Source organism: Pipistrellus kuhlii, unplaced genomic scaffold, assembly GCF_014108245.1.
Source record: "Pipistrellus kuhlii isolate mPipKuh1 unplaced genomic scaffold, mPipKuh1.p scaffold_m20_p_2, whole genome shotgun sequence".
In the NCBI taxonomy this organism is placed as follows: Eukaryota; Metazoa; Chordata; class Mammalia; order Chiroptera; family Vespertilionidae; genus Pipistrellus; species Pipistrellus kuhlii.
Window position 1 is genome coordinate 18,672,408 of NW_023425515.1, and position 27,314 is coordinate 18,699,721.

At 38.0% G+C, this 27,314-nt stretch overlaps 1 protein-coding gene across 1 annotated transcript in view; it reads left to right on the forward strand.

Moving 5' to 3' along the window:
* Positions 1–448: 448 nt before the first annotated feature.
* The window catches only part of IQCJ (IQ motif containing J), a 160,039-nt gene continuing 133,173 nt past the window's right edge, over positions 449–27,314 (forward strand). The window contains exon 1 of the mRNA XM_045585216.1: positions 449–810. Coding sequence (XP_045441172.1) covers positions 802–810 — 9 coding nt within the window. The 5' untranslated portion in view covers positions 449–801. The remainder of the gene's footprint in view (positions 811–27,314) is intronic.

The window sequence follows — 27,314 nt, forward strand, 5'->3', positions numbered from 1 at the left end:
ATACTCCACATTTAAATATATACATACTCAGCTCAGCTTCTGAGTATTAAAACATTTTTTACTCCCCACTTCCTTGAAAAGCTGTGAACAAGCCTTTTAGTATTTCTTTCTTTTTTTTTTTTCTGGAAAAAACAGTACTGGCTTTACACAAGAAATGAGAACTCTGTAAGTAAATCTGTGTTTTTGTATGACTAAAGTGCATTATAAAGACAAGCAATAAATCCAGTTTTCTACATAAAAGGAATTAGATTTTTCTAGCTTATTTATGCCCTGGGATTAATAAAATGTGCAACAAATAGCTAATGGAATGATCCATTTGAAGTTTGTAAAGGCATCTTGGGAAGCTGGCTGGAGTAGCCTTTTGATTTTTTTTTTTTTTTTCAAAAGAGGATGCCTGTTAATTTTTTTTTTTTTTTTTATCCAGTCTTGCTCCTGAGTGACTGTTTCAGAATGAGCTGAGAGACTGTTACCTGCCCATTTCTGCATGGCTGAGCAGATTCACGCGTAAATCCAAGTTTCTTTTCATTTCCATCACTATGCGTCTCCAAATTACAGAGAATTCATCCCTGAGCTGGAGAGGTGCCAGAAGTTTCTCATCTAGCTGTCTGTGGGCTGCTTTTTTCTTTCCCCTCTTTGAGGCTTTCTGATGCCTACAGTGAGCTCAACTCAAAAGGTTTCCAGCCTCACACTCGCCTCATATTCCCCCACAGACTCAGCGAGCTCTGTGATTCTGAGGAATACCGTGTGCCAGCATCTGACTCACAGCCTGCTTTTACCTGCAGGTGTTCCAGAAACTTCAAAATGCGTCTGGTAATGTATTTGCTCCTCTAAAAATGTCACTTTGGCATGCATTATGTACAGCTGCTTATTAATTTTTTTAAAAAACCTGTCTTCTGAATAACATGCATGCTGAAAAAATATCAAAGGGGGCTTATAGAACAGTATAAGCTTAATTACTGCTCTATCTGTGTGCGTGTGTGTGTGTGTGTGTGTGTCCTTGTTAATGTAGGCATGTTTGCATAAATATGTGTTATTTATCTACACATGTGCCTGTGCAGGCAAATATCACTAAAGGAATCTCATGGAAAGCACTACTTTTTATGTACATCCAGGTTTTCTAATCAGATCTGTAAGCGTCTTGCCCAGCAGCAAGTAGAGGAAAAATATATTTTTCATCCCCATGCAAGCGGCATGTTTTAGGCACCTATTTGAAAAACCCTCCTTTCTTTCTTAAGGAAAAAAAAAAAGGTGAGTGTGTCTGTTTATAGGGAGGGGTTGTTGTTTTTGAAAATTAGGAGAGAAGAGTTATCTTGCTGCTGCATGAGAGAATTTCTACCCCGTGTTCCCTGCCTTCTTAAAACTCAGTAATCACCGAGGGGAGAGATGTGGCTCTGCTCCGGAGGCACCTCGGGGGACGTTGGCTGCCGTGTTCAGCAGGCACTTTAGGTATCTAAACACTGGTGCTTGAATAATAAGTAGATGGGGCAGACTTGCTATCGCTGAGTCCTGCTATGCTTCTCGGCAGGGAGAAATCACATCCACAGGGTGCATTTAGGATCTACGTGTTCTTAACTCTAGTGAGGCAGTGTGAGAGCGTGGGCTCATAAATCACATTATTTGCCAGTGTTGGGCGCTACATCGTAAAATTAAGGAATTTAGCAATTAATTATACATTCAGCATCTCTGGTCTCACTCAGTGAGATTTACATCCTTGGGACTTGCTCTTCTAGTTATAGAGATGAATGATTTAAGGTTCTGATTTAATTGCTGTTTCAAATCCTGAAGCTACAAGGATGCTCACGTTACTTGACTTTATTTAAGGACTTAATTTGAAAAAATGTGTATGTATATTTCTCACTGTGGTGGGGAGCTAATTATGACTGTCCTGTGCTATATGTTTAGGATAAACATCTTGTCTTGAGTATTGTTCCCTTGTATAGTAGACATTAGTTCTCTTGTCTTCATACTGTAACAATTCTTTCCCTTTGCATTACGTTTTTGCTTTTGGAGAGATCAATGATTACTAATTGTGAAGATGAGGGAAAAAGTAGGAACTCAGAATTCACAAAGTAAAGTAGGAGTTTTCTGAGAAACTAAATAAAATAGGTTTTCACAATGAGTTTTCTAAATGCACAGTGGGTATTGATACTGGAAATGGAAGAAGCTTAAATGTAAATTTGTTAAGTGGAATATATTAGAACATTTTATAGTTTTTTATTATATTTAAAGTGAGATAGTATGTAGGTTAATTATTTTATATTTGCTATTAATTATTTTTGCATAATATTTATTAAAAACAAACAATTGCTTTTGACTTGCTTTAAATTGGAAATGATGCCAACTTTGGTAAAAGAGTTTACTGAAGTGTAACAATAAAAATGTATATTCTTGAAAATCAGTGTGGAAACCACTTTTACTTTTTAGTGTTTGAGATCTAGTAGTTTATCATTTATAGAGATGTATCTCTTATAGAGGGTTATGTAAATATATTTCAAACAATTACATACTTCTAAAGCTTATTTTATCAGCCATCTTCCATTCATAATTACTCAAAGTAATACAGTAAAAATGAACTTCAGTATGTACTAAGGGTTCTGGAAAGGGCATATTATATTAGGAGCCATTAAAAATCCGTGTAGACTATTAATTTTATTGTCATGTATTGTTCTATGTGTGATGGATTTTTTTAGGTACTATTCATTTACAATATTTAAGTACATCTAAGATTGTAACCTATTTGATGTAGGAACCTTGGTTTTGAATGTACACAAATTGAATGTACAGGATGGCTGGAGCTTTAGTAGTACTTTTATGGTAGGTATTGCAATATGCATTAATGCATATATATAAATATTAAGCTATGTAGAAATATTTATTACATTCAGCTCCATACAAATCAGGTTCATCTTATTTTTGAAGTTGGTTATTTTGTTGGAAATCAGCTTCATAGGCATAAAAAGAGCTTTATTCTTTTGAGCTTCTGTGGCACTGGGTGACCACATTCAGTGCCATTTTAAAGGGAACATCATATGTCCAAGGTAGTGAGAGGAAAGAATACCATGTTTGCCATCTGTCTCTAATTATGATTTTCTACTGGTTTTTAGATGTGTTATAGACCAGGCTTTTATTTTATGGAACAGCTTCATGTTAATTGCAATACCTAAAATGATTGTAAAACACTTCCCCCCATATAATCATTTCCTCTTTATATGACCAGGGTTGTCTTATAAAACATTTATTTTTTAAGGCTCACATAATAAAAAGAGGATGTAAAAAATATAGTTTGTAGACTGACCATGCATCCATAGCTGTAAACATTCATCCTGTAAGTAAGCTTTTATGAGCATTGCTTTGCCAACCATCTTCTAGCCTTGGGCAAAGGTTGGGTGGGAGAGGAGAGGTCTTGTCTGTTTCATTACTAATGGAGGCACAGAGTTCTTCAACATTGTTTGAGAATTAGTTTATCTTTTGCTCTAGTTTCAACATGATACAATTCATAGACTTTGCCAGTAGAGAGGAATGATCATAGTTGGGGAGAGTAGGAGAGGCTAGTCAAGGAAACTCTGGAGAAGGTTGGTTCTCAACCAACTTGAGAAGGAGATTATTAGCAGAAACTGATGGAGAGACAAAGAATAGGCACTGTGAGGGGATAGAAAGTAATATGGGAAGAAACAAATCAGGGCAGGAGACAGCAAGTTGATGACATTGGGTAGAGCAGAGGACCTATATTTGTCATAAAAGGAGGTGAAACTGAAATGTTGGGTTTGAAATGTTTTTAAATTCTTTTTAAGAAATATATTTTATTAATTAAAAAAAAAGAGGTAAAGGGAGAGGGATAGAGAGTTAGAAACATCAATGAAGAGAAACATCGATCAGCTGCCTCCTACACACCCTTACAGGGTATGTGCCCACAACCAAGGTACATGCCCTTGACCAAAATTGACCCTTGCATCTGCAGGCTAACGCTCTGTCCACTGAGCCAAACCAGTTAGGGGTGATTAATTCTTATCATCCTTATTATATCTTTTGAAAAATTCTTCAAGAAAGTGAAAATTTCTTCTATTTTATTATAGTCAACAACCTCTGTAAAAGGCATCTCTAAGTTTAAAATAATAATGAATATTTCTTGAACATTTATTATGGGCCAGGTACTGTGTTAAATACTTTAAAATGCATTATCTCATCTAGTCCTCTTTTGATACTAAAATCCTCATTTTACAGATGAAGAAACTAAAGTACTGAAAAGCTACATAACCTGATAAAGGTTATACAGGTCCGAAGTGGTAGAGCTGGGATTTGACCGCCAATTCAGGAGCTCAGTCTCCTAAATTCTGTATGGCAAGGCCATTTCAGCATATTACTCCATCTCTAGCTTTAGGTCCACGCTGGTATGACCAGTTGCTGACTAGTTATGTCATTTATGTCTTCTGGGAGCAGATACTGAAGCAGAGTTACTGAATAAGTAGTTAATTGGAGGGCAAAAATAAAGAAAGATAAAAAGAGGAGGAAGCCAATTCTGCTTCACACCACAATGCAGTCATCTCCAGAAGAGATTGCCTTATTTTATATTAATGGAGTCCCATGTTGTACAGAAGTGGCCAGGCCTAGTACTCCCAACATGCTTAGTCACTGACTTGTGGTTCCTAGGAAGAACATGGCTATGACTCAGAAGTTGAGGCAGATCCTGAGTGCCCTGTAGCTGGTGACTGGCAGCTAAATTGCACTTTTTGCAGCTGAATAGCAAGTTCTTTCTTGAAGGGAGAGTTGAGTGGTGGACTTCCTTGGCCAAAGTGATATCTCTAGAAAATATACCATAGAAGCTCAGGGTGGAGCCAGCTAGCCACTTAGGGTGAAGAATTTATAGAGGCCCTTACTCTTAAGAGCATTTACATGCAGGGTAGGCACCTGAGTGTGAGTGCCTCCTTAGTTTTGCAATTCAGGAAATATTCCTGGAAAAGCAATTCAGAATCAATCAAATAACTAGCCATGCAGTTTAAGTCTTCCCTGGAAAGTTTTGGAGCAAAGAAGTGATATGATCAAATGGTCTGTGGGAAGGTGAATGTGGTCATGATGTAGAGGCTACACTGAATGGAGAGCCATTGGGAATCAGGGAGCTCAGTTAGAAGGTTGTTTTGCTATTATAGACAAGAGGAAATGAAATCTTGAACTAGGTGGGTAACAAATGAAAAAATATGAAGTAAGGGTGAATAGGGTTTCAAGATTTATTAAAAAAGGGAGTAAGGGGAAGAGAGAACTCAAAAAGGACTTAAAAGTTTGAATTAGGTGGCAGGAGGCAGGTGTATAGGAACCAGACATGGACAGGAAGGGGGTTTTATTAAGGGAAGCTAACAAGAGTCCAAAAACTGTCTCTTTAATTGTCCCACATGAAGGACATACAAATCTTTAATTTTTTTCTTATCTTAGACACTGCTTATTCAATCCTCAGGTTTTACATGATTTTTAGTTCACTATCTTAATCCCTAGAACAAAAGATTAAGGCATGGAAGCCAGAAGCTATCTTTATAGACAGCAACCTTTCTGACAAAATTTATCTTTCTTTTTAAAATGCAACTGTGAAAATACCATTCTGGCACCTACACAATTTCTAACAGCCAGTTTGAGAAATCATTATTATTATTATACTTTATTTTTCGACATGATGTCTTGACTTCATCTAGATCTGATTCTGGCCATCAGAGCCTCACAAGACTGGCCTTGCTCATTGAAAGTCTTTGTCCACAGGGTGAGAGAAGCACAGACAATGAGTTCATGAGATGCAGATACCTTCTCATAGAGAAATCCTTAAACAGCTGCTGCTCTCCGCCCAGCGCATAAAGGGACAGAGGTAATCGATCTCACATAAATAGAAAGCAGACTAAATTTATTTGCAAACAAAGATTCACATAACATAAGTCATGATGTATAACTGAAAGCCCAATTTTCAGTGAGAGAGAAATAATGGCAAAAACGTAATGCTAAATAAGCTTTAGGGACAGAAATGAATAGTCTTTTTATGGATTTGTAATGCAATGTGAGGAGCTCAAAGTAAATATTTAATTGCCCTTAAAACTGGACAGCATAATGGAAAAATTTGCATATTCTTCCACGCTGACTTGTTTTACTGTATACAAGCACAGGAAAACACTTGCAGTGATGCTACATTAGCATCCATGGTGTACAAAAAAGTGAACTTTTAGGAGATGATCAAATTAACCTCCCAAGCCTTCTAAGTAACAATACTGAGAGACTTATGCCTACCAAGCTATGATAAACAAAAGATAAGCTCTGGTGACATGTTTGTTTGTTTTGTGACAGTAACATAGATCTGATGCCCCATTCATGACCTGAGCTGACAGACACAGAAACACAGGATTTGCACACTCTGACCTCTAGCGTGTGAATCTGTCATAAGAAGATGAGTAGACATTTTTTTCCTCAGTCCCAGACTTATACATAGAAGAGCGTTTTTTTCTGATTGCATTAACACAAAACTCAGTGAGACACTGCAGCATGGAAGGGAGGAAATCCATCTAGGTGGGCTTCTGTGGTCTGTGCCTCACTCTCAACCATCAGGGCAATGATATTGAGTCTTCATGACAGACTAGTGAGGGAAGTACTATGGCTTCTTTGGCTAGAGAGGTTCAGTAACTTGCCCAAGGTCACTCAGTGGGTAATAAGCCTAGAAGATTTGAATCCAGGGCTGTTCTGGGCCTGGTGGGTGTAAGCAGAGCAGTGATTGGTGGGCTTTCCCACCCAGAAACCTCTTCTCCGAAGCTCTCCTTTATTTATCTTGCTTCTCTTATATCTCTTGGGATTTCTGTAGACAGTAAGGAAATATAGTTGTAAGTTCAGGAACCAGCACAAGTGCTGTTTTTGTTGTTGTCTTTTTTTTAAAATATATTTTATTGACTTTTTTACAGAGAGAAAGAGAGAGGGATAGAGAGTTAGAAACATTGATGAGAGAGAATCATCGACCAGCTGCCTCTTGCACATCCCCTACTGGGGATATGCCTGAAACCAAGGTACATGCCCTTGACTGGAATCAAACCCAGGACCTTTTAGTCCGCAGGCTGACGCTCTATCCACTGAGCCAAACCGGTTTTGGCTGTTGTTGTCTTTTGATGGTCTGATAATGAGTTGCTCACTGAGATTAGAAATATGTTTCTATCACATTTTAGTGATCTATGTTCTGGAGTGTGGGACCTGCTCATCCTCACCCAATATGTCAGTTTTCTTAAATAGGCTTGTTGATATTTAGAATCAGGAGACCTTAATTTTGCCTTCTTTTGTCATCCACATTAGGCAATCTGAAGACACACTATAAGATAGAGCAACTCGCCTCTGTATGACCACAAGCATGTGATTAAAAATATGTGAGCATTCTAATGTACATAACTGTGATAAAGGTAGAATTAGGTGTGATGGAGCCCACAGTAAGCTCTATTTTTTCACAGCATGACTTTCATTTAGCCTCCTTATACATCTCATTGTGAAGAAATGGTGTAGGACGATAAATATAAGCTTCTGGTACAAATCCTCCTTCTGTCACATTGGTGAGCCACTTTAATGTCTCTGAGGAATAGGGATAATGCTTTGTATTGCTGTGAGGATAAGATGGTGCATGTATTGTTCTTGGCATAGAGTCTGTGTTTAACAAATGTATTTAGCACATCAGTAGGAACACGGAGGCAGAGGCATTCAGGATTAAAAGTACCTGACTCTGGACTCAAACTTCTGGTTCAAATCTGAGCTCTATCACTTATGAGCTGAATGATGGTGGGAAATGACCTTAATTTCTTATGCCTTAGTTATCTTGACCATAAAATGGAAATGATGAAGTACCTTCCTCAGAGGATTGGCAAGAGGACATGGGTTGGTGTAAGTAAAGCACTGAGAACAGTGCCTGGCATCCAGTGAGCACTTGGGAGTGTTAAGCCTCTTTATGAGACTTGGTTCACTGCAGCCTTGTTTCTCATTAGAGTGAGGAACCTGGCAATTCACAGTATAGGTATTTCCAGTTTCTTGATATCTAAGACCTCTATTTTAGTTCGGTGTTCACAGTATCATTGATATTATGCACCTCAGGCAAATAGTTTTATGTATAGTCCATACCCATAGTTGGTGAAGGTCAGGCTCTCACATGCCAGTTGTGGGGAAAAGGAAATTAGCACAACCACATTTATCTATCTGTCTGTCTATCTATCTACATATCTACCCGTCTATCTATTTATTTTCTTTTAATTAAATTTATTGGGGTGACATTGGTTTGCAAAACCATACATGTTTCAAGTGTACACCTCAATAAAAACACCATGTGCATACTGCATTGTATGCTCATGACTCTAAGCAAAGTCACTTTACATCCCTATCTCCTTCTTCCTTTTGTCTATACCCACCTATCCCTACCCTCCTTTCCCTTTGGCTTTTACCACACTACTGCCTGTGTCTATATGTTTTATGTATATCTATAATAATAAAAGCATAATATGCTAATTAGACTGGATGTCCTTCTGGACAAAGCCAGGGCTGGGGGGTTGGGGGGGGGGGGGGAGAAGAACAGGTCCCAGGTGCCAGAGGGAAGCTAGTGCCATCAGCTGGAGGGGAAGGAAGGCCTACTCTTGCACGAATTTTGTGCATGGGCCTCTAGTATATATTATATGTATGTGTGTGTATGGCTTTTTTGCTTAATCCCCCCATCTTCTTTCATCTAGTTTCCCAAACCCCCTCCCCTCTGACAGCTGTCAGTCTGTTCCATGAATGGCAAGTTGTAATATCTATCAACATTTTAAATGCACATCTCTTTTGACTTATCAGTTTTACTTCTAAGAATTTTCCTATAGATTCACTTATATCAGTGAGCAAAGAAATGTAGTGGAGTTGGTTGCAACATTATTTGTGACATGAACAGCTAAATATACATCCAGAGGAAAATACTGAAATAATTTATGATTTGTTCATACAATGGAACACTGCAGAGATTAAAACTGTTAGAACTGAAGAAGGGGACACAGGAAATGGTACAAGCATACTTTTAGGAGCAGACAGGCATTTTTCAGAGCATTGACTATAGTATGAAATATACTGTTTTGTGTTAAAAAGTATATGGATATGTGCTTACATCCACTGGCTTGTTTAATCGTGGAAAATTCTCAAAACGTATACGAGAAATCATTTGTAGTGTTTACTAATGGGAAGTGGCAGTGTGCATTGAGTTAGTACTTACCATATGTTTTCCATTCAAACTGTTCAACATGGGCATGTAATGCTTTTACAATTTAAAAAATGGTCAGAAAATCCCTTTCTGTTCCTTAACCCTAGATACTAGTTTTAAAAAAAGATTAGTCCCTTATGCAAGTATAATCTTAAACCTTGGTATAATATTTTTGAATTATTGAGCCAAGGATCATCCTAAATTCAAACAGAATGTGTATGAACTCACTGCCAAAGCTTCAATCCTCCCCAAGGGAGCAGAAAGCAAATGACTAAGGAGGTTTCCTCACATCAAGTCACAGGAGAGTCTTAAGTCCTGTGGCAGAAATTCCCGTTGTTCAAAAGTTCATGCACGTAGAGAGAAATCATTCCATAAAGAGCATTCTATGGGAGAAGGGAACACTGAGCAGATGACTTTTCCTCAGAACTTAATAAACTGAATACTAAAATGGGGGAAACACTACACATGGGATTTTTCCCATTAAGGTTTCTCTGTATTTCTACAGCCCCTCTCTGTCTTTTGCAAAGTGGCATATAAAAGTGGCATTGCCTTTGGGTTTTCCAGGGCAAAAGTAATTTGCATGCAGGGTTAATCAAGACTCCTTGCCCTTTGTACTTTTAAAAGTGCTTACACATACATCGTCTCCTTTGGTATTCACAAATGAGGTACTGAGGACAAGTATTATAAAGCTCATCTTCCACAGAAGGCCCTGAGGTTCCCAGAGGTTAAGTGATAAGTTTAAGCCAGTCAGTATGTAGCTGAACACGCAGGACCCTGGGTTATGTCTTGGCTGTCCTTGCCTCCAGCAGCCAAGGGCACTGTGTGTAGCAGAGTCGCGCCTCGGGTTGTGTAAATGGTTTAGTATTTTCTTGGAGACACTTCTACTCTGGTTTAGGAAGACCCAGGAATGGCCAACTGAACTTTCTTCCCAATGGGAATTATGCACATACTGACTTTATTGTTTTTCTTTTATTTTAAATATTTTTTTTTACAGAGAGGAAGGGAGAGAGATAGAGAACTAGAAAGATTGATGAGAGACATTGACCAGCTGCCACCTGCACACCCCCTACTGGGGATGTGCCCACAACCAAGGTACATGCCTTTGACCAGAATTAAACCTGGGACCCTTCAGTCTGAAGGCCGATGCTCTATCCACTGAGCCAAACTGGTTTTGGCCAACATACTGACTTGAAATTTTGCAGGGCGTCCATTTAAATGGCTCAGGGCATCTAATAAAATTCAGATAGGTATGGGTTTCTATCTATTTCAACTCTATCGCTTACTACCTGTGTCATCTTGGGCAAATTGTTCCCTCCTCTATAAATTGGGAGTAAAGAGGGTATTAATCTTCCAAGGCTGCTGTTAAGAATTTAAATAAAATAGTGCATACAAAGTGCTTGACAGGGTGCATGGAATATAGCAAAGGGTCAATATACACAAGCTATAACAACAACAACAACAACAACAACAACAACAATAATAACAATAGAAATAAGTTAGATTTCAGGTCAGTGCAGCAGGCATAGTAGCTAGAGCTTATGTCCATTTGGAGGTGACAGCTGGAGCGGCAGCCCAAAGTGGGCACTGATCAATTTCTTTCCTTTTGAAGGGAACTTCCTTGGATCCACAAAGAACTAAGAATGGGCAGCAAAACTGCCTAAAACTTCACTGAGCCTCAGGGCAGGGATTTGAATATCTCTGACAAAGCCATCCCCATCTTGACACCAGTTTTCCAGTTTATGGTCAACAGTAAGATGAGGTAGGTAAAAGAGCTAATCTCCAGGGCTTTAACACAAGGACAGTCACCTCCCCTGAGAGAGCAGCCCTAAGACCTCCTTGCTCTGGGAGTTTGGTTTTGTCTCTTAAACTTTTAAAATCAGAAATTTGAAAAGCCAGAGCTGAGAATTCACATAATGAATGATGAACTAATCAATTTGCTATTTAGCTCAGAAGTACTTTACTAGTTCTTTTGAGTTTTTAAAACTTATTTTTCTTACTATACAATTAATTTATGCTTACTGCAGAAAATACACAGAATCAAAACAGAATAAATGAAAGTCCTTAGAAAAAAAAGCATTGTTCATAGTTATTGTTCATAGTTATAGAAAACCTGTAAAGCACTGTGCATACAGTTTATGACCTTTCAAATACCAGCAATATCTCATGCACATCTCCCCATATCAATAAATGTTTTGCCATAACTTCATTTTCAGCAGTTCACAATGTTCCTTTAGGTGGATATTTCATAGTTTTACAAATCTTCTAGTGTTGAATGCTTAGGTTTCTTTTTTTTTTTCCTGCAAGAAAAATTCTTCCTGAAAATCACTGTAGAAATTTCTTGTATTTCTTTAAAATAAATTTCTAGAAGTCAATTTTCTAGCACACAGTGTGTGAATGCATTTTTAAGGCTTTTTGTGTTAAATTGTCTTCCAGCTATATTTTACCAATTTTACCCTTACTATTTGTACAGTAGGACAACTAGATCAATGACTGTCTAAGTGTAAACAAGACTTCTATTTGTTTATCATAAAAGGTAGATACCTTTACAAAAGCTTTTATGCCGAGAATAAAGAATCCTTCTTGTTAACTTCTTTTTTGTTTTTATATTCTAAGCACAACGTCTCCATAAGATAGTTGTTAATAATATTCAGGAGATTGGAAATGACATCAGGATAGTATGATTATCTTTTGATGGAATATAACAGAAAATGTGGAAATAATTTGGAGGGAAAGTTACTATAAGCATACTTCCCCGGGAGCCTTTCCACCCACATGCCCTTTTTAAGATGTGAGAATAAGACAATCAAGGGCATATAAACCCTTCCACTGTGGTTATCGTCACATCAATTTTCTCGAGGGTTGAAAGTAGCCCGCCTGATCCCTTCTGTCACACACTAGGCTTCACAGCAGAAATGTTAAGATTGGAACCTTTTCAGTAGAAATTACTCAGGATGACACCGGCCTGCTGTCAGAGTAATTCCTGCTGGAAAGGAAGTGTCTGAATTAATGGTCTAATAAACAGAGTTAGTGTTTCATCTCTGCAAAGGATTAATTAGGGGAAGAGAAACTAACGTTTATTTGGGTTCTTATTTGACAGGCCCTTTATTATTGCATTATTGCATGTAGTACTCCTCTAAACCCATGGATAGGTATTCATTTTACAATGTAGGGAAGGAAGTTCAGTCAAATAAAGTGTCTTCCTGAAGGCCACACAGCTGGTGAGCTGTAAAGGAGGGGCTTGCATGTAGGTTCCCTGCTTCCGGAGCTTGCGTTTGCTGTACTGCTCCTTCTCAGTTAGAGGCAAGCCTGAGAGTTTCTCTTCTGGAATATTCATTGTCTGTACGAATACACTTTTAGCCAATCAAACTGAAGGTTCCCTTGTAAAAATAGGCTAGTTAGGCAGACTTAGAGACTGGGTCCATTTATCAATGCTGTGTCACTTAAGATACTGTTGTAAGCCAGAAACAGAAAGTCTGCTGTCTTGCTTATCAAGATATCCTGAGGCAGGGAAGTTCTGGGTTTTGTCAGAGGCTCAGTGATTTTATTAGGGACCCAGGTACATTCAGTCTTGCTGCTCTGCCATTCAGTGCTAGCTTCTATTCCCCATTCATGGTTGTGTCGGAGTTCCAAATAAATCTTCATAAAAGTATATCCAGAAACAGAAAAATGGAATGGCTGCAGCTTCCTCCTCCTCCTCCTCATTTTCCTCCACCTCCTCTTTCCCTTCTTCCTTCTCTCCCTCCTCTTCTTCCACTCCTCTTCTTCCTCTTTCTCTCTCCTCTACCTCCTCCTTTCCTTCCTCCTCCTCCTTCTCCTTCCCCCCTCCCACCTTCCTCCTCCTCCCTTCTCCTCTTCCTCCTTCTCCTTCTTCTTCTTCCTCTCTCTCTCTCTCTCTCTCTCTCTCTCTCTCTCTCTCTCTCTCTCTCTCTCTCTCTCTCTCTCTCTCTCTCCTCCTCCTCCTCCCTCTCCTCCTCCTCTCCCTAAGAGCAAGACGACTGCCCAGCAGAGTCTCTGTTGTGTTTCACAGTCCAGGACTGTGTCATAAAGTTCTTTCCTGACCTACACATTTCTTTGGAGAATGGCTTAGACCAATCAAGACACACTCCCAGGGCTGGGGAAAGTAAACCTGAAACTAGAGCCAGGCTCAACACGGCTTTCATGAGATTTCTTTTCCTAAGTAATCAAGCATATACTCAATGGGGGAAAAGTGTACTATTGCTTCTCCTAAAATTTTACTCCTATGTAACCACCATCTGCCAATGGGCATGCCATTTTGTTAGTGTGCTCCCCCATATATTCCCATTTCCATCATTTTTCTTTAAAATAATTCTGTGTTGTGTTTCACCAGAGTGTTCTACTCTAACTCTTCTGCACTAGTCCTTCTTGATACAACTTCTAAGAATGAGGGTAAAGTAAGATTTTAATGGAAACTGAAAAGGGCTCCAATAGTATTTGTCTAACAAAATTGTTGATGGCTAACAACAATTTGTTGCCTTTTTTCTCTAAAAGAGTATTTCCTTAAGTAGGAAAAAAAAAACAAAAAACCCCACCATACTTTCTTTAATGAATAAATACTATCTTTCAGCAAGTACTTTAACCCTTATGCTTGTATTAGCACAGTAGAACAAAATTTGAAGTGAGGGATGTCTATCAAATGCCAAAATAATTAGTTCAGTAAAATAATTTGGTGATTTAAAGGGGAGAAAGTCAACAAAATAATTTTTTAAATTGAGTTGGCTTATTAATTGGACTGTAACAGCCAATTCAGTTCAAAAATGTTTATTAAGAACCTACAACATACTAACATAGAATAAATGATATATGCCATACAAAATCTTATATTCTGGTGGAGGAGAATGCTGCTGGGATAAATGGATGACTACAGGTGTAGAGTAGGAACAATATAAAAGTGAGTCTGTAGCACCAGAAAATCAAGGCACTTCTCTTCCTGATTTTAAATGGTATTACAAAGCAATAATAATCAAAACAGTACGGTACTGGTATAAAATCAGACACATACAGGAATCGAACACAATAGAGAGCCCAGAAATAAATCCAGATATACAAGGTTAGTGAATTTTCAACAAAGATGCCAAGAATACACAATGGGAAAGGATAATCTCTTCAACAAATGGTGCTGGGAAAATTGTATATCCACCTGCAAAAGAATGAAGTTGGACCCCTGTCTTACACTATACACAAAAGACTTAAATGTAAGACCTGAATATATAAAACTACTAGAAAAAAGGAGGGAAAGTTTTCTTCACATTGGTCTCAGCAATGATTGTGTGTGGGATTTTTTATTTTTTTTTATTTGACACCCAGAGCAAAGGCAGCAAAAGCAAAAATAAATACATTGAACTAAAAGTTTCCTTACAGAAAAAGAAAAAAAGAAAATGAAAAGTCAATCTATGGATTGGGAGAAAATATTTGCAAACCATATATCCAGTAAGAGATCGATATCTAAAACTATGTAGGGAACTCAAATAACTCAAATGAAAATTTTTTAAAGGACTCAGACATATTTCCAAAGAAGACATGCATGCAGCCAATGGATATATGAAAAGTTGCTCAACATCATTAATCATCAGGCAAATGCAAATTAGAACTGTAGTGAAATATCACCTCACATCTGCTAGGGTATCTATTATCAAAAAGACAAGAGACAGTAAATGTTGGTGAGGATTTAGAGCACAGAGAACCATTGTGTGCTGTTGATAGGAGTGTAAATCAGTGCAGTCATTTTTAAAAAACAGGATGGAAGTTCTTAAAAAATTTTAAAAAGAACTATAATATTATCTAGTATTCTCACTTCAGGGTATATATCCAAAGAAAATAAAACCACTATCTCAAGATATCTACTCCCATGTTCATTGTACCATTGTACATCTTAGCCAAGATATGGAAATAATCTAAGTGTTTATTGATGAATGGGTGAAGAAAATGTAATTTATGACAGAATGTTATTTAACCTTAAAAGAAGTAAGTTCTGTCATTGGGACAACATGGATGAACCTGGGGAACATGATAAGCCAGAGAAAGACAAATACTGTGTGCTATCACTTATATGTGAACTCCTAGGAAAAGAGAGTAGAATGGTACTTGCCAGAGACTGGGGAGTGTGTGAAATGGAGAGAGGTTGGTCATGGACACACATTTTCGTTATAAGATGAATAAGTTCTGAGGATCTAATGGACAGCATGGTGACTGTAGTTAATAGTACTGTGTTATATACTTGAAATTTGCTAAGAAAGTAGATCTTATTCTCTCACACACAAAGAGATAGCTGTGTGAGGTGGTGGATTTGTTAACTTGATTGTGGGAATCCTTTCACAATGTATACTGTGTATCTCAAAAAATGTATACACAGTGTATCAGCAGATAGCTCATTTAAAAAAATGAAATTTAATAAGCACTGCCTCTACAATTACTCAAAGTGTGTATATACATATTTAGCACACCCATATGTATCAAACAATCATATTGGGCACTTTAAATGTATTACAGTTTTATTTGTCAATTATCTATAATAACAAAATTGTAATATGCTACTTAGTCCAGACAGCCAAAAGACCTTCTGGACGTCCTTTCAGATGAAGCTGCCACAGTGGGGGCCAAGACAGAGGCAGTTAGGAGTGAACAGGCAGGCAGGCAGGCGAGTGGTTATGGGTGATTAGGCAGGCAGGCAGAGGGGTTAGGGATGATCAGACAGGCAGGCAGAGTGGTTAGGGGCAATCAGACAGGTAAATGGTTAGGAGCCAGTGGTCCCGGATTGCAAGAGGGATGTCTGACTGCCAGTTTAGGCCAAATCCTGCAGGCCTAACCTGGCAGTCAGACATCCCCAAGGGGTTCTGGATTGTGAGAGGGTGCAGGCCAGGCTGAGAGACCCCGCTCCATGCCTGAATTTTGTGCATTGGGCCTCTAGTATCTCAGTAAAACTGGGAAAAAGAAATAAAAACAGTTTTTGTAATGTATAGATGCCATTAATCTTCCCCATCCCCCACTCACCCACACACATACATAAAAGACAGGTTGAAGGGACTCCCTTTGGCAAAATTTGAACATCAAAATCATAATACTAAAGTATTGCAACTTGTTAAATGAAATTTTCAAAAGTCCAGGGTCATAATGATACTAAAGAGAGAGAGAAAGGAGGAAAAATGGGTGAGGAAAGCTAGTCCTCACAGAGTGCCAGCTGAAGAAATGATGGAATTAGACCAAGGGTTAATGCTTTACACAGAAAGAAAATTGATTGCTACATATATTGAGTGTCTTCTTTTTTCTAGTTATTATTATAGTACTTAATTTCATACCATCAATTATATAGTTCTCCCTCTAAAATATTCTCATACTTGCTTAGAACATGGCAAACTGACTATTAAAACTATTCCAAATCATGACATCAAGTGAAAACTCAGTCTTACTAGTTTTCTAATTAAAGTGATAAAATTAAATGTGTATCATGTTCATATTCCTGAATGATTGGCAGGGTAGCTGTCTCTTTTTAGAGTGCAGATTCTGTCAGTCAAGAGGAAAATTAGGAAGGAATCCAGCAGAATGTAGCCTTGCATACTGCAGGCACTCCAGACTTGTTGTGAGATCACCATATGGGGAATGAAGCTATTCCACGTGGAGGGGAGAGCTGATCAGTGCCAATCTGTTTTTGAACAATTGCAGCCTTCCCCAGTTATTGAATTCCCTTGACTCCATCTTTTCAGAGCTACAGGAGTTGTCTTCAGCTATTTTCTCTAATGATCTCTCATGAACCATGGCCTCAAACTTACTTAATGCCTTCCAGAGATAGACTCTCCTTTTCTACTGGTTTCACCAGAAAGCCCCAAATCTTTCTAGGATCAACACATTCATAAGTCAATATCTCTTGTTCCTAGCTAATGCTCAGTTAAACATGTTGTTTCTTAAATATATGAAGTGCTAAACTCATTAAATTATTTAATAGTTCAAGTGAAATGTATTTCTACCCAAGTCGCCATGAGAATATGCTTCTTTATACATTTATTTTTATTTATCTACTATTGCTATATATCAACTGCATATTTTTAGCTACTGGGGTATAAGACTGTCATTCAGATTCAGAAAAAAGTAATTACAGTTGGCATGAGAAGTACAGAAGTATGGCTGTTTTGATATTTTCTCTTTTTTCTTTTGCTATGATGAGAGTCAATCATACAGTAGCTAGTCAAGAGAACATTCACCTGAAATGGTTCTTTTTACAAATATGAAACATAACTTTGAGTGCTTACATCAGTTGCCAACCTAATAAGATAATCCTCTTTTCATTTCAAAGCCTGTTCTCTAATCTTAAAACAGAAGTCTTCTTTTCGCTTCTTTTTTGCAAGTTACTGGATAAAGATTCTGTTATCGTAATCCTATTAAAATGTATTCACTTTTGCAGTACACTTTGATAATAATGTTTATTCTTCTAAGCACCTAGGGAGAAGAGTGACAAAAGACAAATCTGTTCCAAATTTTGGGGGAAAATAGTTGCAAAGAGAGGAACTCTGTTCAAAACAGAAATGAATAGCAACTAATCCATAGCAGAAAAAGACAATTATTAATTCATGAATTAAGCTTTCGTTGAACCTCTGGTAAGGGTAGTAATTTTCCAATTGAAATGCCCTGTGTCCACACAGGGAAATGTTGGCTAAACTGAGTTTCTTAAACACTGGACTATTAACTGATCCTCACTTGTGACATTTCTAATATATCACCTTTTATTGGCACTAGTGGCTTTGAAGTTGCTAACACCATTAAAAAATAAACAAATAATTAGCTTTGGCAGAAGATGGGTAAACAGAGCCATAATTAATGAATTTATTCTGTTGAGAACATTAGCTGGTACTCAGTCTCCTAGGTGGTTTTGTATGGGAGCAATAAAAGTTCCCGCAGATTTATGGCATTTTTGCTTTGAGTGAGGGGTTCTCTGTCTCTCTCAGAACCAATAATAGTCAAGTTTAGTTCTCTATTCCTGAAGTGATCATCCTGTATTCCTGTGTTGATCCAACTTCATTTATGTAAAAGCTTCCTGAAATATTTGCCATTTCTGCAAGCTTTCCTCTAATTTTTTGTTTTTGTTTCAAATCAAAGTGCATTTCTAAACAACTATGCATTTTACCTCTAGTATTAGGCTTTTCATCTATTTTCATGCCAAGATTGAGGCTATCCTTTATTAATGGTTTATTTCAGGTGTGACTAGGTCAGATCATGGAGAAAATATTTACTTTGGTCACAAAGATTCCACCTGAAAGTTATCTACAAGGCAGTACACACTTAATGTTTGTTTCTTCTATAAATGTACTCATTTGTTTTTTTAAATTAGATTTAAATTTTTAAGTTAAACTTAATGTTTAATATTTTAAGTGTCCTTACACTTGCAAAATGTGTACATTATTATGTATCTGCAGAAAAGCCATACAGTGTCCATTTAAATTTCTTACTGTTGTCATTCATCCTCACCTAAGGATATTTTCCATTGATTTTTAGAGAGTGGAATGGAGGAGGAGAGACAAAGAGAAAGAAACATCAATGTGAGAGAGACACATTGATTGGTTGTATCCCACATGTATCTTCCACTGGAGTGGGGAGTGAACCCTTCACCCTTAAGTCTGCCAGGCTGACATTATGCAGAGCCAAACCAGCTAGGACTGTCCATTTAAATTTTAAATGCCTGTAGGTAAATTAGGACTTATGGTTTTTTACTTTTAGGCACTGCCTGTGATTTGATAGACAATTATAAAGATATCTGAAACATGTCATATTCCACTCTCAAGGTATTTGGTGACTAAATTAAACACAAATGGAGTTGTAATAGCTATGGCTTGACTTAAGGATCTTTTAGGCTCTGCATTCTCCTTGACTAAAGAGCAAATATGTTTTATAGGGCAACTAATGGCAGAAGTTCAAACTAAAGCTTACCATTTTGAAATAAAATATGAAACAAGTTTTATATTGTTCTTGTCTCAGCTAAGTCTAAAATTCCATAATACTGCTATTTCTTATAGAAGTTTGAGAGGGATCTTCCCCGAGCTGACATTTAATCACTCACTGTCTGCAGTGTTTTACATCTACATTGTTGGTTGGCTGGGACACACATATTCCTCATTTCTCTTTATATCAGACAGGGGTACTTTAAATTCCTAGTAACTGCTGAGGCTTAAACATGCAGTAGATATAATTTTTTCTAGAAGTAATAATGCTGTGTAGATTTAGATTCCTATTTTTGAATGGGAACCCTGAAGTGTTTTAGTTTAATGTGTATTAAAATTGCACACACCTATCTGGGTTTCTTTGTTTCATTTCAAGACCAAGCTAGTAAGGCAGAGAGAGCCTCTTTTCAGTCTTTGTGCTTCTTGGCCATGAAGCCTCAGCAGGGCTGGTTAGTGGGGAGTCCACAGTTCAGAAATGAGCAAAGCAAATGTGGCCTGTGACCTCAGTGGGTGGAGTGGAAGTATCAAGCAGGACCAATTTGCTCTTCCCCAGCGTGCCTTAGTGTTCTCTCCTTGGCTCCTGGAGAGAGCCTTCTCCCAGTCTGTTCCTCCTTTTGTTCCTTCCCTTGGACTTGGATTTAGAAATGAATTAATCTCACTCCTCAGCTCATTGGCACTCTCTAGAATGGCCCATGAAGGTCCTTTTTATATTTTCTAAATTTATTTTCCTGTTAATCCCTAATCACAACTTATTCTCCCCCCCCCCCAAGACATCCACTCAAATGTCTTTGATGTTAGTATGATGATGTATGATTCCTGTTTTTGTGTGTTTAAATTTGTATGAGTGTTATGTTGAAGCTCTCATGCTTTTTTTTTTTTTTTTTTTTTTTTTTTACATTTTTTCCTTAATATAGTTTACATCTCTCTCTCTTTGATGCAAAATGTGTACACTCTCTCTCTCTTTGGGTGTGTGAGTATGCACTAGAAGCTAGTTCATTTCTTCTAATTCTGCACACTGTCTGTAAAACCACCGTACTTATTCATTCTCCTAGAGTTCTGCTCACTGCCTGTGATTCACTGGCCTCCCTCCCTTTCTTTACACCCTGGATTCTAGTCACACTGACTACTATACATTCCTCTAAAGCAGCGGAAGTCATTGCATATCCTCCTTGGGCCCATGCTCACCACTTATGTATTATTACACTTCTTTTACATTTCTCCTTAAATGTAAATTTCTGATCTCCTCTCCAGAGTTTGCTTAGGCTCCTGTCCTTTGCTTACTGTACTCAGTATTCTCCTTATTGAAACTAAGGTGGCACTTGGTTATAATGCTCTATTAGCCAAAAAGCTCCCAAGCATCTGGATCATATCTGCTTTGCTCAGTTGAATGGTTAACTTCTCAGTAATTAGCCCAATGTCTAGAACATTGTAGATGCTCTATAAAAATTTTGTTGTTGATCGAATGAACAAATGTATAAATGAAATCAAGACATGACTGCTGAATCCCAGAGCTTCTGGTGCTCTTAATGATACAGCCAGTTGGTAATAATATCCTATTTTATTGGGACCTGAAGTTCAGAAAGATGAATTAAATTATTAAAGTTACAAGTTAACTTTAACATGAGTCATAGAGATGGGTTCAAATACATATGTCTTTGTGTACAGTGGTGGAGGTAACAAACAAAATCTTTGTTGCAGTGGTGCTTACATTCTCATGGGTGAGACAATAGTAGGTAGACATATTTATATATATGGTTTAAGGTGGTATCAAAGGGCTTGAGAGAGATCTTGTGGGGGTAGTGGATAATTTAAATTGGATGGTAAGGACATTTGAGTAGACAAGAATGAGAAGGAGCTAATCACAGAAAAACCCAGGACAAGAGTATTCCAGGTAGAAGGAAAAGTAAGTGTGAAGGCTAGGAGAGGAGAATGGGCTTGGTGGGTTAAGGAACAAGCGGGAGGCCCCTAAGGTTGCATTATGGTGAATAAGGGGTGAGGGGTGGAGGGATGGAGTAGATGGTTTCTTTGTGCAGATGCAGCGGAGATGAAGTAGATGATTTCTTAGTGCATTTGGGCTACTATAACAAAATGTCATAGACTGGGTGGCTTAGAGCAGAAATGTATTGCTTACAGTCCTGGAGGTTGAGAAGTCCAAGGTCAGGGTACCAGTATGGTTAGGTTCTGATGAAGACCCTTTTCCTGGCTGCAGACTGCTGACTCTCATTGTATCCTTACATGACAGAAAGGGCAAGAGAGTGCTTTTAGGTCTCTTTTATAAGAGAGAGAGCACTAATCCCATTCATGAGGGAAGGCCTTCCAAATTCCTCACTTCCTTATGCCGTCACCTTGGGATTAAGGTTCAACATATGAATTTGGGGGTGAGCATGAGCATTCTTATATACACTTATATAATAACTTATATAAGTGTATTAGCTATGGTGACTTATTGGTTGATTTCAAGCCCCAAACTATGACAGACGAATAGTTAGGTGACACATCACATAGGATCTTATAGGCCATGATGAGGACATTGTGAGTGTGTCAGGAAGCCTTTGGGAAGTTTTAAGCCAGGGAGATACATGACCTTACTTATGTCATACACAGATTATTTTGGCTGATTATAGCAGCAAAAAGATTGGAAGGTAGTAGCTGTGGGAATGATGAAAAGTAGTCACATCTGACAAATATTTCAAAGTAGGACAAATATGAATTGCAAATTGATTGAATGTGTGTGTTTCGAAGAAGAGAGGAGATTGGGGTGGGGGAGGAGAGTGAAAGGAAGGAACCACTTTGAGTTGCCTATAGGGAATGATAGAGCCATTGACTGAAATGAGAAAGACTCAGGATGGAACAGATTTCAAGTAGAAAGTCACACACCGAGAACTGTCTTGAACATGCTTGGTTTGAGATATCTCTAGACATCCAGGGGTCTTGTCAAATAGGTACACAATCCAGGCCATGGAGGAAATGTTAGGTGTTGAGATATAAGATATAAGTACCTATACTTAAAGGTAGTTCTAAATCCAGGTCCCAGGAAGTGAGGTGAATTAGAGAAGAAAAAGAAAAGGGCTAAAGGAATGTCCAGTGAGGTAGGGGAGAAGAGAGAAGAAAGTATTCTAGAACAGTGGTCACCAACCTTTTGAACCCCATGGAACACCAGTGGTCCGAAGAACATCAGATGGTGACTGCTGTTCTAGAAGGAATGTGGTCAGCTCTGCCTTATGCTCTCAGGCGTCTTCAAACTACAGCCCGCGGGCCACATGCGGCCTGCAGAGGAGTCTGATCTGGCCCGCCAGGTTTTTTGGGCAGTGAGCTCAGCCGAGGTGTTACAGTAGGAATTAGTAGTTCATATAGTCCGGCCCTCCAGCTCTCTGAGGGACCGTGATCTCGCCCCCACTTTAAAAAGTTTGAGGACCCCTGCTAGGTATTATAAAATGAGCAAACTATTGACTGGGTTTGGCAAACACTGTGCTCATCAATGACTTTCCCAAGACTACTTCCCATACTGTGGTCAGAAAGCTAGAGTACATGCTTTTTGATTTGTTGTTTGTATTTTTATAAATCAAGTTCTGTTTTAGAGGCATCAGAGGATTCGATTACTTAATATCACTTTCTAGAAAGGAAGTCATTTTGTGAAGTCCAATATTGTTTTACTGCAGATTAACACTCCCTAATTTTTCTAAGACTTGTGATTCATGTAGCGGGTGTTATTTCTTTTTTCTTTCTTAAGTAAAACTCTCTTTTTTTTTTCAGCCAAAATGTTCTTTCTTTCTTTATTTTTATTAAATTATTATCTGTGTACATATTTTAACATTGCCCCCCCCGTATATACCCTCCCTCCCCAGAGTTTTGTGTCCATTAGTTGTACTTATATGCATGTATACAAGTCCTTCAGTTGATCTCTTATCTCCCCCAGATCTCCCTCCCCTCCCCGCTTTGACAGTCTGCTTGTTGCTTTAGTGTCTTTATATCCTTTATATCTGTCTATTGGTTCTCTCATTTCTTTATCTGACTTACCTAACTGCTTAAAATGCTTAAAGACTTTAAACTTATTTTCTTAAAAATGACCATCTACCAGCCAATGAAGCTTCTGTCCAGTGTATTTAAGGATAGTGCTAATGAACCTCACAGATATATTAATAAGCTTGTAAGTAATATAAATCTGATAGTAATAATGACTGCTTATTAAGCATTTACCATGAGCCAGACATTGTTCTAAGTGCTTTACATTTATTTACTCATTTAATCCTCACAACAACCTATGATCAAAGTACTGTTATTACTACATCATATGGATGAGGAAACGAAGCCCAGAAAGGGTAAGCAGATTGTCAAGGTCAGGCATCTAGTAAGTGGAGGGCTTGAGTACCCAGAGCCTGAGCTTTCTAACCACCAAGATAGAATGTCTTCATTTATTCATTCTCTCATTGGGTGCTCTCGATGTGTTGGGCAGTGGTGATAAGGATAACAGGCCTCCACACCCTAAGAACAACTCATGCTTACCAGGGTTTTCCTGAATAGTTGTGTGAACTGAGAATGTCCATGTTGCATCTGTGGTTTTCTAAAAGAAATTTTTAGAAATCAACTTGGTAGGCATGGAAAACAAAAACAACAACAACAAAACAACAACAACAACACTTTAATATTGGGTTGGCAAAGATGACACCAGTTCAAGTTAATGAAATGAGAACTTGCATAATGTAAGTGCCTGCCTGGAGCCCGAAGAAGCTGCCATTGTGATTGCTGGAGGTTGTAAATATTGACAAATTGTGATTAAATTTCCCAGCTCCCTTTTTTTCTGTCAGCAAGAAGGACACCAAAGATCTGGTTAAAATTAATTACTTGATTTGCATGCATTTTGTTAATCACTCATTCCCTGCAAACCTGAATATTTTCTAATCTTGAAGAATAAAATAAATTTTAAAGATGGCAACAAGACTAAAGGAGATAAAGGCTTAAACTTATAATAGTGTCTGTTTCTTTAAAAGTAGATGCCATTCTTTGGCTTCTAAGATGTTTAATTTTGGGGGTTGAAGAGGAGTTTCCTCTTCCCTATATAAATAAGTGATAAGGAAAGAAAACAAAAAAAGGTTTGTTTTTTTTTAAATTGTTGTAATAATTCCTTATATTCTATTTGGTTATTTAAATTGAGTCTTTATTAAAAAACAGTAACTTATATAAGTGTATTAGCTATGGTGACTTATTGGTTGATTTCAAGCCCCAAGATACCTGTCATCCTGAAGCCCTCCAGGTCACAGAAGCAACTATTTGCAATTACATCTGGACAGTGTTCTAACCAACTGAGCTACCTCCTTTAAACACATAATCTAATTTAATCATCCCAACAATCTTGAGAGGTGGATAAAAAAAAAATCACTCCTAATTTACCAATGACAAGCTCTGAGCTGAACCAGAGTTTTCGACATGGGCATTTCCCATGGGCATTTCCGCTCATCTCCAGTCTCAGAGCAATCTGGAACCTAGGTGCAATGAATTTTGCACCTGGTCCTTACTGAGGAGATTGAAAGTTGTTTGACTTCCTGCTATTTTTGTTATGATTTTTACCTTTTGTAGGGTAAAATGGATTAGTTCCCCTACAAGACCTTTCTCCAACTGTGGTAATTTGAATATGTAAATCCATCCTTTCTGTCAGGCTTACTTGAGAGTAGAACATTTATAAGGAAATGATCATACAACCCACAAGAGTTAACTCTTGGTTTACTAAGGAGCCTTATGTTAATTACATTTACAGTCTCAAATAGGGAGACAACTGTATTTTAATAGCCAAATTAAAAAAAAAACAGCAAATATAATTTCTCAAAGACTAAGAAAGCATATAGTGCCATGGGCTATTTTTTATTGGTGTAACTAAAATTATGCCAGTTCTTGTGATTTTATGTTGTATGCCAGTTAAAGCTCCACTTTTTTAGCAAGAAAGTGTGTGTGTGTGTGTGTGTGTGTGTGTGTGTGTGTGAACATGGAATTGGGACACATAGACTAATAAAGGATTTGTCAAATTGGAGATTTATTTACACATGAGATGTTTATCAAATCCACTTCAGTATTTAAAATAATAAATAAACAAAACAAAATTTCCACCTTTCCTAAGAAGAATGAAATCAGAGATTGGCCTAACAAACATCTCTAATATTTATAAACAATAACCATGGATTATGTGTGAAGCATCACTCCTATCTTTGGCAACAACATCTGAGAGGGTTTTATTATATTTCATAGTTATGCATCTAAAGGTTGATAGAAATGTAGTATTCTAGCAATCAGATGCGTTTTTTTTCTTTTTGCTTCTACTTCATGCTGTAGCACTGTCAGACTTTTTATAGTTTCCTGAACAGTAGAGCTGAGAGGTAGAAATGTAGGCTGCACATACCTTGTTTCTGGTTTGGCCTGAATTTTGCCACTTCTGAACTGTAGGATCTCGGGCAGATGACTCTCTCTAAGGTTCAGATTTCTTATCATCAACAAAATGGGGGATAGGTCTGTTTTGAAGATTAAATAAAACAATGCACCTAAAGTGTTTAGCATAGTGCCTGGCACACAGATCCAAGCAGTGAAGACGGACTATGATTATCATCACTGTCATTGAATTATATACTGTTTTATCCTTATGTATCTTTGCATCTGTGCTTCCTGTGTATCTTCTCCCACGTGGGCTTCTTCTTAGTGAACCCCTTTTCCTTTTTGCAAAGCTGGCTAGAATGTCACTTCCTCTGGGAAGCCTCTCCTCCCCTCTAGCCCAGGTATAATCACTTGTTCCTCTGCAGGGCTGCTTCCTTACCTTGTGCTTGATTCTGCTGTTACATTAGATGCCCTGCCATGATGATGGTTTATGGAGTCAATCTCCTCTCCTTGTCTAGACAGTGACCATTATGAGAAACGGTTCTTTTGTGTTCATTGTTGTATCCCCAGTGCCCAGGGCATTACCTGGCAGACAGTGGACACTCCATGAATGATTACTCAGATGAATCTCTAACAGACAAGTGGAACTGAGCTGCACTTGGTGTGAGAGAGACTAAGGACTGCGAATCTGAAAATCGAGGGTGTTTAACAATAAAACATTTTTTCCCCTACCTGCTGCATCAAGTTGAGATGGTTTCCATACTCAGAGAAAAAGGAAAGTTTAAGATCTGAAATTGTGGTCAAAAGGATTTTCATGTGACATTGGACACAATGGAACTTAAAAGAAAATGACCTGCATAAGAAAATGACTAGATCCCTTATGATGATAATAGAAGAGGCTAACAGCAGACCTTACTGGTGTGGTTTTGCAAGACAAAATTTCATATGTTTGTCCTAGGCCTCAGCTGCTCTTGCTACATGTCTCCAAGTGGCTGATATTCCCACCCGGTGGTTTAGTCCTCACTGGAGACTTATATGTAACTGCCACAGTTTTTATTTACATTTATGATTTTTATATTCTCCATAAGCTCTAGGACAAGCCTTTATGAATATAGAGTGTCCTCTAACCTCCTAGCAGAAAATGGGTGGAGTACATTAATGGTGGAGGATGGAGTTTAAGTATTAAAATGATGCTGAAACTTGAAATGATATGAAATTATCCAGTTGCCTTATCTGGGTAGCTCAGTTAGTTGGAGAGTTGTTCTAATATGCCAAGGGTGTGGTGGGTTCTGTCCCAGGTCAGGGCACATACAAGAGTTAAACAGTGAGCCTTAACCAGTTTGGCTCAGTGGATAGAGCATCAGCCTGCAGGCTCAAGGGTCAGGTTCGATTCCTGTCAAGGGCACGTACCTTGGTTGCGGGCGCATCCCCAGTAGGGGGTGTGTAGGAGGCAGCTGATTGATGTTTCTCTCTCATCAATGTTTCTAACTTTCCCTCTCCCTTCCTTTCTGTAAAAAAAAAAATCAATAAAATATTAAAAAAAAAGAATTAAACAGTGAAAGCATAAATAGGTGGAACTATGACTCAATGTCTCTCTCTGTCTCTTTGTCTCTCTCTCTCTCTCTCTCTCTCTCTCTCTCTCTCTCTCTCTCTCTCTCTCTCTCTCTCTCTCTCCCTTCCCCTACCCTATTCTGTCCCCTCCTGCTCTCTAAAACCAATAAGTAAAATAAATAAATAGCTAATTATCCAATAACACTCTTTTGTCTTAATCATATTATATTGAAAATATTTTCATTTGAGCT